Source organism: Cetorhinus maximus, chromosome 38 (genome assembly GCF_964194155.1).
Source record: "Cetorhinus maximus chromosome 38, sCetMax3.hap1.1, whole genome shotgun sequence".
NCBI lineage: Eukaryota > Metazoa > Chordata > Chondrichthyes > Lamniformes > Cetorhinidae > Cetorhinus > Cetorhinus maximus.
In genome coordinates, this window is record NC_135916.1 from 1,305,970 (window position 1) to 1,318,608 (window position 12,639).

Genomic DNA, 12,639 nt, shown 5'->3' on the forward strand with positions numbered 1-12,639 from the left:
TGCACTTCAGCCGCACTTCCACTCCCTCCCCCAACTCCGACTCTCATTCCTGCAATAACACACATCGATATCCTTTCCGATTAGTATCCATGGTGTGTCCGAGAGCACTTAATGTTTATCTTCCTTTATTCACATTTTCAGGGTGGGAGTCTACAATAGAGAAACCAGGTGTAAAGGAAACTCCTCACAGCTGACACCAAAACCCATTATTTTCTCTCATTCGGTTGGGAGAGATGTTGGCAAAATTCCAAATCCTAGGAGGGGAGTTGTGGGTGGGGATGGAATTGGAGCTGGGGTTGAAATCGAAGCAGAATTTGACTCGTATGGAAAGTTTATTATTGAGGCGGAAATGATCCGGACAAGACGATGTTTAATAGATTCGAGTTGGTAATTAGCTGCTTCATGATATTCAAGTGTGTAAGTTCTGTTCAAAGCGTCTGTTCAATTCCCTTTAGAATTGGACAAAATACAATTCTGTTTCTGGCAGGCAGGAGGAGGAGCTGGTTTACCAAAGACTTTGTTCTGTCTGTCACTCAGTCTCTCCCGCCCCGCCTCTCTCACACACACTCTCTCCGTTCCTCAGTTAGGTCGGGGCGGGCTGTATAAAAGCGGAACGTGAAGCAGCTCCCAACTCATTCAGCAGCGATTTGACTGAAGAAGCATCATGTCTGGCAGAGGGAAAGGAGGCAAAGGACTGGGGAAAGGCGGAGCAAAGCGGCACCGCAAAGTGCTTCGTGATAACATCCAGGGCATCACCAAACCAGCCATCCGCCGCCTGGCTCGCCGTGGCGGTGTCAAGCGCATTTCGGGCCTGATCTACGAGGAGACCCGCGGGGTGCTGAAGGTTTTCCTGGAGAATGTGATCAGGGATGCTGTCACCTACACCGAGCACGCCAAGCGGAAGACGGTCACCGCCATGGATGTGGTGTACGCTCTGAAACGCCAGGGCCGCACTCTCTATGGATTCGGCGGCTGAACAAATCGACCCGACTCTCTAACAAAACCCAAAGGCTCTTCTAAGAGCCGCCCACAACCTCACATTGAGAGCAGTGACTTCTGAAGGGGGAGAGGGGAAAATAAATCTTTGTATGTTTTTATTAAGAGGCACTGCTTTGCCACCAATGCATCCTCTTCTCACAATACCATCGTGAGTCCCCAAAATGCCTTGGTTTAATTTAAATCAGTTTTCACGAATTACCGTTCTTTCTACCCGAGGACCACGGCTGTACCCAATGTAACGTCGAATTTCATCAGGAGAAACTATTCTTAAACCTTTTATTCCCCCTTCGTCGCTCTAATATTATTCATTTATTTTTCCCCATCGGTTTCTGTTCCTGGGTCTTTGACGCATGACAGGACCTGGGCGGTACCAGCTTTATATGGATCAGCCTGTATCGATTCAGCATGTCTGAACAGAGCTTTATCCTGGCCTGTCGCTGAACAATCAGATAAAGAATCCGAATTCAAGACAGGTTATAAGGCAGACATTGACTGGCTCTTGCTGCCGATTATATTCAGATCAGATTTTACAGCAGCCATGAATCAGACCAATATCGATTTACAGACTTGAAAAATAAAACTACCCTAAATCACCTCTATTCTGCAACACGGGCCGAACAGAAGGTTTGAACAGATAGCTGTTTGATGGCCGCCCAGGACACGATGGACTGTTTCTATGTTTTACAACTTTATTTCTCTATCAGAAGGGAAAACTCTGCTTTTGGCGCTCGGTTTGGACTATACTAAACATGCATTTCGGAATAATTGTGGAAGAGAGTTTGAATGAAAGTGGGGTATTGGGTAAATCCATTAAATTGAGGTCCACCGGGCAAGGGCACATGGTTGTGATGTACAGTCAAAGGCAAAATGTTATTCAAACGCAACACATAATGAAGCCGGAATGAGAGAGGGATGCAGTTTCCGCCAGTTCATTTTACCTAACACGATAATTAGAACATAATCGTTAATCAATGTAAATTTCGACAGATACACGGTTTAAATAAACGGTCGGCAAGCCCCCCTCCCCCATAAAGACCCCACCGCGCACCCTTTCACCAGCAGAAACAGGAATCACACCATTTTCTCTTTAACATCTATAGCGCGTTGACATTAAAATACCGAGTCGGTTGATGAGGTTTCGATGTGAGTGCCAAAATTTCCCCCATCAATAGGAGTTTAATTCCGCCCTGTTGTAAACCGATCAGGGAAAGAATGAGAATTTAATCCACGTTCCAAAGCAGGAAGTCGGTGCCTGGTTAATTTAAACCGTTATTGTTCATAAGGTTTACATGTGTCCGAAAAATTTTCGCCCATCAATAGGAGGCTTATTCCAGCCCGTTATCAACCGAGCAGGGAATGAATGAGAATTTAATCCGAGTTCCAAAGACAGGAAGTTGTATCCGGGTGAAAAATGGGGCGCACAGACATCGAGGTTTACGATTTTTTTTATATTTTGAGATTGAATTTATCTGCCTTCAAACTCGGTTTAATTAATTTCCTTTTTACTTGTTCCGATGAAATTGGCGGGCTTTTTGAAATTGATTGATTGTCAATTACTGCCCCACCAATCAGATTCTTGGCGACCATCCCTCTATTCGAACGTTGCCAGGGGGAAGTGGAGTTGACCAATCAGGGCAAGTGGGCGTTCCCCATAAGGTCTTAAATAGACTGACACAGAGCGGCTTGATCATTCTCAGAGTCTGTGTTCCACAGCGTTTGTTATCATGGCCAGGACCAAGCAGACAGCGCGCAAGTCGACCGGAGGGAAAGCTCCCCGCAAGCAGCTGGCTACCAAAGCTGCCCGCAAGAGCGCTCCAGCCACGGGCGGCGTCAAGAAGCCCCATCGCTACAGGCCCGGCACTGTGGCTCTGCGGGAGATCCGCCGATACCAGAAATCCACCGAGCTGCTGATCCGCAAACTGCCCTTCCAGCGCCTGGTGCGAGAGATCGCTCAGGACTTCAAGACCGACCTGCGCTTCCAGAGCTCGGCCGTCATGGCCCTGCAGGAGGCCAGCGAGGCTTACCTGGTGGGGCTCTTTGAGGACACCAACCTGTGCGCCATCCACGCCAAGCGAGTCACCATCATGCCCAAGGACATCCAGCTGGCCCGCCGCATCCGCGGGGAGCGCGCCTAGACTGAACCCTACCCGACTCTAGACTTACACCGAAAACCACAAAGGCTCTTTTAAGAGCCACCAAGTCGGTCAGAGAAAGAGCTGCGATCTATTGTTAAAAGACGCCACCTCTTCTGCATATAATTTCCATTTTTTTTCACCCTATACCTTTCCTTTGCTACCTTTGTTGGGCTTTGGAGAGACGGTCATTTTATTATTCCAGGAACGTTTTCCCAAGTAGTGACAATTAAGGAAAACACACATCCCATTGGCTTCTGCACATTATCAGTCAGATCTCTGTTTGAGTGACCAATGTGGAGGATCCACGCATTCACTCATTTTATACCTTCGGGAGGAATGGCGGTGCGATCAATGCTTATTGGTCCATTTTATTACAGCTGCTAATGTTCTTCCTATTACCAATCAGATCCCTGCATGATTCACCAACGTGGAGACGTCACGTGGTTGACGTCCGAAAGTAATGGCGCCAAATCGTCAGTTACCGACCCATTATATATTTCAAATTTGCAAGACCGCCAAAAAAATACGGCACAAAAATCGTAATAGCTAATTCCCTTTTTAAATTATAACAATGCGCGATTCACCCAATTCTCTCCATCTTTTGGACATCCTACAGTTTACCTGTATCTGTTAGTTGCTGACTTTTGAGTGCGGAGTTTCATGTCTCTGACATGAAGCAGAAATTAAAGGCGCCAATTTTGCAGGAACCGAGCCTTTGTTATATTGAACATTGAAAAGCCCGACGAAACGTGTGTAAAACGAATAATTAATTTGATACAGAATATTGCCTTAACATATAACACAGTCATTTCCATAGTTTAAAAGATTGGTCTCCCTTATTGCACTATATCATATTTGATCACAAGCCCCAAATTGGCTATTAAAATCCGGAATCCATTCGGGTTTAATCTCGGACCGTTTTTCCAGTCCTCTTACTCTATGTTCAACAGATTCTGGCATGTGAATATGGGTTTTTTTAGGACTCTCTGCACCTTGTATATCATTGTCCATTCTTTGAATATGATGCTCACTTTTCAACTTTTTAATGTAGCATGTGAACATGGATTTTAATCAGGACTTATCAGTTGTTGACTGTGTATAAGTGTCATATTCCTTCTGTATGTATCAGCCTCTGGTGCTGTGTATGAATCTTGCTAACCTTTGTTATGTGCCTGTTGTGGTTCTGGAAATGGCTGCAGAATTAATACTCTAAATGTAAATTTTGGACACTGTGGGCATTGAATTCGTTTTTTTCTTTCACCATATCTGTTAAGAATTGATGAATTGTGTGTTTTATTATGTGTTTTCACTTAGTTGAATACTGTGATAGAGTTGAATTAATCCTGTACCCACCAGTGTGTTGTATTGTATGTGGATGAATACATTTTGCCCTCTGTGTAGGACTCTGTACTGCTATGTATGGAAGAGTGCATTCATTCTATCTGCAATATTTTCTGGTACTATCCGTGAGAGAGGGATTCCATCTAAATCTGTCAATATCTGGAACTAAATGTGAGAATGAAGTTGATACAAATCCAGCCAAGCTGTTTGAGAGCAATATTTTTTTGTGTGTCAGTCAATCTGGGCAATTTTATGTCATTGTGGGTTTTTGGCTCTGCGTCCTTAAGACTTTTCTAAAAAGATTTGTGTATGTCTGTGGCTCCTGCTCTCCATTTAATTCCCTGCTACTCTGTATGTGGTTGAATAATGCATTGCTTCCCAATGTATTGTTAGTTTCTTGCTCTATATTTATTAGTCACTTAAATTGATGGAGTGTGTATTCACTCATTTAGCTGACAGTGAGTGTGATTCATTCAAATTATCCCTGTATCTGCTATTGCATGGGAATGTGCCACTCTCTGCATGTCTTTCAGTGCCTGATACAATGCATGATTTTGGGATTAAATTGTACATGACAGCGTCCGGTAAGGTATGTGTTTGTGGAGTTATTTCTATAATGTTATGGCCTCTATGATTCTATATGAATGAGATTATTTTGGTATACTTCAGTTTCAGGTAGGCTAAGTGAATGTGGGGTTCATTATTTATCTTTCAGCCTTGGTGCTTTCCAAGAGTAAGTGCTAAGGGTAAACAAGAAGTGTTCAGAGAATTTACATTATGATTCTTAGTGAGAATATTGATATGGCACGTGTTGTGTATTAAGGTCTGTATTCATTAAAATTATATTTTACCTTTATTTCAGATATTGTATGAGATCTTTGGTGTGGAATTTAATATGTTGTTCTGTGGGGCGTCTGGGTACATTCTTAGCTTCACATATACAGCTGATTGAAATGCACAGATTTAATGCTAAGACTCCACTCTTGTGAAAGGAATGGATTGTCTTGCAATCTGAAAATGTTTTTGGATAAGATTGATGGGCCTACCATTCTGTGACACTCAATGAGTGTGAATTGGGGATAATATTCTGTCTCCCCTGTCGCGTTTGAATGTTGTATTGAACATGTCTGCCCATTTTTGGTTTAACCTATAACATGGGTTCTACCAATGTTATAGCCATAGGTTATATTCTGTAGTTGCATCGGAGTTCAAGAATGGTACTCAATTTGTAGCTCTGTGAAAACAATTGTGAATAGCTACATCCCCTTCAATCAACTATATAGCCTCACATGTAATTGATGCAGTTTGTAGTCAAGGAATTACCATTGTACCTTTATTCATGCAGAGCTTTTCATAGAATCACAGAATCACACAGTGCAGAAGAGGTCCTTCAGCCCATCGAGTCTGCAACAACACGTGAGAAACACCTGACCTACCTACCTAATCCCATTTACCAGCACTTGGCCCATAGCCTTGAATGTGATGATGTGCCAAGTGCTCATCCAAGTACATTTTAAAGGATGTGAGGCAACCCGCCTCCACCACCCTCCCAGGCAGCGCATTCCAAACCGTCACCACCCTCTGGGTAAAAATTTGTTCCTCACATCCTTCATAAACCTCTTGCCCCTCACCTTGAACTTACGCCCCCTCGTGACTGACTCTTCAGCCAAGGGGAACAGCTGCTCCCTATCCACCCTGTCCATGCCCCTCATAATCTTGTACACCTCGATCAGGTCGCCCCTCAGTCTTCTCTGCTCCAACGAAAACAACCCAAGCCTATCCAACCTCTCTTCATAACTTCAATGTTTCATCCCAGGCAACATCCTGGTGAATATTTTGTTAGACTGCTATGAAATATATAGCCCTGTCTAAATTCTGAGGCACTGATTTGCATTTTATTAAGTACCTTACAGTGAGCTATCTTATTTTCTGTTCTGGCTAAGAGCAGTTAAATAATATCTGATGAGAATGAAAGAGTGAATATGATATTTGTTGTGTATTCTGTTAATCCTTTGATATTCTGCTGGATTAGATGCTAGATGGATATATAAAGCAAGTTAATGAAGACTCACCGGATCTGTTTGTCTCTTGGATTGAACAGTTGTCTCTTCCCTTTGAAACAGTGTGGGAATGAATGATTATTTATTTGTGACAGTGGACATAATGACCTGGCAGCATCTCTGTTCTCTGTGAGCGATGCTGCACCTACCTTGTGTTGGAACAAGCTCACTTTTCATCTTGCTTATGTTATAACTTTTATAGTTATCACTATTATGTATCCACCTTAGTTACTAGCCTCATCTGTCAATGCATAGCATTGTTTGTGAGCTGAGATTTGTTCACTTCTTTTTAAATTGATCCTTTCAACCATTTTATGTTTACTATTGTTTCCACTCCATATTAATTTATTAATTTGCAGGCCTGTACTATTATTTGAGTAATGTTTCCATTTTTAAAAATGAGGCTGAATTTCACTTTCATAACACATGGGTGATAAGATTATTTTGTCATCTTATTTGAATTAGGATCCCCTTCTTTTCTGCAATTAATTCTATGAATTGCATGTAAAGTCACTGGGATACATTTAGGTATTTTAACCTGTATCAAATATATTTTTTTCTCTGGAATGGAAGTGTGATGTTGGTCTGTAACTCTCAGGCTGTATTTGCAATTACACTGCACGTTAATTTTGTTGTGAGTGAATGACTTTTTAAAAAATCCATCCATGTCTTTTTTTTTTAGCATAAGATGTGTTTCATTCTCTATTTTCCAGTTTTCTTTTAGATAATGAGTGTAAGTTCTGTATAATTGTGTGCATTTTCAGGTATGTGAGTATGATTAGTTTTTCTCCTCCAGTTGTATTTATTAATTTCTCAGAGGCTAAAATGTGACTTTGCCATGGTACCTGTCAGTTACTGGTAAGTGAGTGCTGGTGTTACACTGTCCCTGTGAATATCTGGTGTATGAGCATTACTTTGTAGCACTTCATTACTTGCAAGTGACTTTTTTTTCTCCCTCTATCTGTCAGTTTGTGGCATGTGAGTTTGAATGTGTGTGTTGGGCTTACTTGGCATTTGACTGTTTTGTTACGTGTCTGCTAAGTTAATGTGAATATACACTTTTTTTTTCAGTTTTTAAAATGTAAACATGTGTTTGAGTCTTATTCCCGGTCTCTGACATGAAAATGAGGAAATACCATAAATGTTTCAGATTTTTTTTCTGTATGTGTCACATATATTCTTTAATCATTCGTCTCTTGTAAAGAAATTCTAAGATTTACTCAGATTCTCTCAGTAAAGTTATGTCATTGTGTGATTGTAGAACTGTGTGTGAGCCTGTCTGTGTGTGTGTGCCTGTCTGTGTGTGTGCGCCTGTCTGTGTGTGTGCGCCTGTCTGTGTGTGTGCGCCTGTCTGTGTGTGTGCGGGGGTGTGTGTGTGTGTGTGTGTGTGTGTGTGCGGCTGTCCTTGTGTGTGGGTGTGTGTGCCTCCCTGTGTGTGTGCGCCTGTCTGTCTCTTTGCGTGCCTGTCTGTGTATGCGCTTGTCTGTGTGTGTGCGCCTGTCCTTGTGTGTGGGTGTGTGTGCCTGTTTATGCTCCTTTTGTCTCTCTTATGTGTGAATGGACTTTTCTCTCTATCTGTCATTTTTCAATATGTACTTGTGCACATTGACTGGCACTCACAAGTATCTGGCATGGTGTTAAAGGCTAATTTTGTACATATCCAGTTTTAGCCTTTCTCTTAGGATAGCCTTGGCTTTAAGTTGTAATATTCGGCTTCTGGTATGGAAGTGCACATTTTACCTGTACCTGACCCTTTTAGATATGAGATTCTGGTACTGAAATTGTCTGCTCGTTTCTAGCCTCTGATGTGAGCATGGCTTTTACTTTTGTTAAAGTTAGCATTTTTAATGAGACTCTGCATTTACTGTGAATTTCAGTATCTGATCTACGATTGTGGATTTTAATCAGTCCTGATTTGTTTCTGTTTGGGATTGATATCTCTGTTATAGGAGTGATATATTCCATTCTGTTATTGTCTCTTTCTAATGAGGTGAACGATCCTTTTTGATCAGAATCTGTTTAATTTGGTGCCTGAATATGGGATTTGCTTTGCAATTGTCAGATTTTGACATGAAGGAATGTTTATAATCTGTAGCAAAAGCAAAAACAAAATATCTACAGGTGGATTCTTGAAATCTCAAGAAAAAGGAAACACAATTGCTGGGAATACTGAGCAGGCCAGACAACATCTGTGGAGACAAGAGCTGAATTACCCTCCACCTGAAAATTCTGATATCAGAAAAGGTCATTGAACTGTGATGTTCACTCTCATCCTGTCTCCACAGGTGTTGGCTTCCTTGCTGAGTATTTCCTGCATTGTTGGTGTTTCTTCCTCCCCCTGTACGTGTTAATTTCCAACAAGTGAATATGGCATCACTGATCACCTGCCAATGTCTGACAAATATGTTTCACTTCTATTCTGACAGGGTTTCAACGTAGAATTTGGTGTGCGTGTGTGCACATGTGCATGTTTCTAGAAAGGAAGAAATTTATTTTTTCTGCACTTTACATAGAATGCTATGCGAATGTCAGTTCAGCCTGTATCTGTCACTTTTTAACATGTTACTACGAGTCTTATTCTTTACCTGTCTATGAATGGGGATTTTAAAATGCACCTAGTTATTTGCTGCTGTGTGACTTTTTTCTTTTATAGATGTTTGGAATTAATTATGGGTTTTTAAAAAAAATATATACGTAATTCAAAAATTATCTGAAAGAACATTTCTAAATCGCCATCACAAAAAGTGCAATCAGATTCAACTTTTACACATGGATCAAGAGTTGCTTCTATACAATCAATGAATATTACAATCAATTCAATATGGTCATTACAGGCAGTCAGACAGCGCAATGATATTGGAGTTATCAACATACATCATGTTGCACTTTTGAGGTGTTTCAATACTATTACTATTCAGTGCAGATATTTTTTTGTGAGCCGTACAGCTTTACTCTGGGTATTTAACTCTCTGTAATGCACTTGTGGCTATTACTCTGCACCTGCCAGTGCCTGACATGTGAGGATGCATTTTGCATTCACTGTTGCTGACATGTAAAGCAAATTTTACTACTTAACTCTCAGTTACTGGTATATAGATGTGCAGATTTTATTCTGTATCTGTAATTCTGTGATATGTTAGTTTGATTCATTTTCCTGTTGTTTGGCTCAGGGTCAGAAATATGAGCATGGAAAAAAAATATGTTGAAACACTTAGGCTATTTTAAATGAATGAGAATTTAATTATTTGCTTTCAATCCCCAGAATGAGAATGTGCCCTATGCTTATCATATTCTTGTATGTGAGTATTGTCTTTCCTCCAGGTCTGTATGCACCTTGTAGGTCATGGTCGGTTTTGCTGTGAACATGTCAGCCTGTATTACTTGATTGTGATGTTCACATTGCAGCTTTCAATTTAGTGTGTGAGCATGGACCATTCGCTCCCTCCCCCCAACCCCTCAACCCAAACCTACAGATTTTGATGCATGTTCATGTGTGATTTTACCGTAGCTATCAACGTCTGCTTTCTGGGTATCCATTTTCTTCCTATTTTTAAAATTCTGTTATGGGAAACTTGATTTTATTCTACACCTCTCTATCGCTGGTATGTGTCTGTGGTTTTACAATGTAAGCATCTGCCCCTGTCATGGGAATTCAGGTTTCTTCTGTATCTGTCAGTCTCTCCTATGACAGTGCTGTAATGTTATTTGCCGTACTTGTCAATATCTGCTTTGTCAGTTAAGGTTTAACCTATCTTCTTTGTAGAGATCTGTTGATATAACTATTAGTGAGTATATTGACCTGGCACGTGATGTGTATGTGTGTCTGTCTTAATGAATATGTACTTTATCATTATCAGGGGGAGGCGATGGTGTTGTGATGTTGTCATTGTTGTCACTATTAATCCAAAGACCTAGGGTAATACTCTGGGGACCCGGGTTCGAATCCTGCCGAGGTTTGGCGGATTGTGAATTCAATAAAAATCTGGAATTAAAAGAATAATGGTGACCATTGTCGATTGTTGTAAGAACCCACCTGGTTGACCAATGCCGGAAACCTGTTGTCCTTACTTAGTCTGGTCTACATGTGGTGTTGTGTTAGACCCACTTGGCCACTCACTTGTAATAAACTGCTAAAAAGTCACAAAAATGGAATGGAATCAGATGGACCACCCGACACTGACTGAGGCACCGGAAACAAAAATGACTAAATTCAGCCCTGTCGACCCTGAAGGTAGATGGGAACACCTCCAGCTAGAATTTCCACTCCAAGTCACTGCACGATCCTGACTTGGAAATATATCCTGTTCCTTCACTGTCGCTGGGGAAAAATTTTGGAACTGCCTCCCTAACAGCAGTGTGGGTGTACCTACACCACGTGGACAGCAGGAGTTCAAGAAAGCAGCTCACCACCACCTTCTCAAGGGCAACTAAATGGTGGCACAGCCAGAAAAGCAAACATCCCGTGAATGAATTTAAAAAAAGATATTATATGGGATCTTTGGTGTTGAATTTATGGTGTTGCTTTATGAATGCTGGGTGCGCTCAAGGATTAATTCTGTAAATTTCAATCAGCTTTAATACCTGGTATTTAAATTACAGGCGATGTTCTACTCTTGTGACATGAAAGGGCTGCTCTTCAATCTGATAATGGCTGTGATTGTTGACTGCAATTGGTGGACCTGCAATTCAGCAGTACTGAGTAGGAGTGTACTGTAGTAAAATTATTCCACCTCCCCTGAGTGTCTGACCATTGGATGGAGCATTTGTACCTGGGTTTGAGATCAATTTGAGCCTGACTATTTCTGTTCTCGGTGATGGTGGAGCTGATGTTCTGTCTGTATCTCTGCACTCTCGGAGTAACATCGTGCCTGCTGTCAGTTAGAAAGAGGTGGCTAGACGTTTATTTTTCCTGGGATATCATCAGCTTGAAACTGATCCCTTCATTGATTTGCCTGGAGGAAGAAACATAAGTCTTGTAACACAAAATCAGCAGAGGACATTGAAAAACAATAGGTCAACATAATCTTTCAACTGACAATAAATAAAAAAATATATATCTAGATGCAAAACATAACGATACAATAAATACTACAGTGTCTGATTCCACGTCAGCAACCTGCTTTGGTAGTTTTCAAGCAATTGAGTGACACTCAGAAACAATCCACATCTGTATGGCTCCAAGGGTGACACTCCCCGAGGATACAAAGACAGTTCAGATATCAATATCCAGCTCTCAGCCGGTGCTAAAATGTTTATATCTTAATAGCTGGTGCCTCCAAAGCGTGACCCCTACATGGTTACTCTCCTCCTTACTCTCTGCCTGTTACCACTGTTCACTGTCCAAATGCCGACAAGTTGCATGAATCAGCAGCTATACTTGGAATATGCATTACAGGTTTGAGGGGAGAAAATCCCAATAGTTTACAATTGCAGCTTCCTCAGGTTCTGTCTCCCTCAGCAGGGCCACACACAGCCCCAGAAAGGCCTCTCCCCGACCACCCGCTCACTCCAAGTTCCGGAACACGTTCGCGCTCCGCTCCGCCTCTTACAAACAGCCCCCGGTTCCCCCTGAACTTACCCCGAGTCAATGATGATTTCTGTGTCCACACTGACAAACCGGTGCCCTGCTGGAATCAGAACGCTGTTTACTCGCTTACCCGGGCCCTAAGATTTCCATTTCTATCTGTTTGAAACAAAGGTCTCCCGCTCACAGTGAAAAGCCCTCAAAGGTCAATTCTTGGGAGAAATGAGGGGCGCATGCGCTCTTCTAGCCATGTCTGAGAAAACTGAGGGCAGCAATGCGCAAGCGCTTCCCTGGAACAGACGTCACAGAACAGACGTCATTTGCTCCGCCCCTCAGTCAATGTTCTCCAGCTTGAGCATCACAATGGGTCTGTGTTGAACGGGCAGAGTTTCAGGCAGGTAGACGATTCCTGAATGAAGCTCAAACTGATATCGCTCCCTGCAGCATCTTAGCTGTTCATTCACCGGTTTAGCAAATCAATCCGCCCAGTGAATCTATGTCAAAAAAAAACAGAATTACCTGGAAAAACTCAGCAAGTCTGGCAGCATCGGCGGAGAAGAAATCAGTTAACGTTTCGAGC

The 12,639-nt window shown here is 41.9% G+C and overlaps 2 protein-coding genes across 2 annotated transcripts; both read left to right on the plus strand.

Annotated features, from left to right (window-relative positions):
* The first annotated feature begins 664 nt into the window (after positions 1 to 664).
* Positions 665 to 976, plus strand: LOC144672380 (histone H4). The gene has a single exon (XM_078534225.1). It carries the CDS (start codon positions 665 to 667, stop codon positions 974 to 976), a length of 312 nt encoding a protein of 103 aa, XP_078390351.1.
* A 1,747-nt stretch (positions 977 to 2,723) lies between these two features.
* LOC144672356 (histone H3) lies at positions 2,724 to 3,134 on the plus strand. Its single transcript, XM_078534202.1, has one exon. It carries the CDS (start codon positions 2,724 to 2,726, stop codon positions 3,132 to 3,134), a length of 411 nt encoding a protein of 136 aa, XP_078390328.1.
* Positions 3,135 to 12,639: the final 9,505 nt, after the last annotated feature.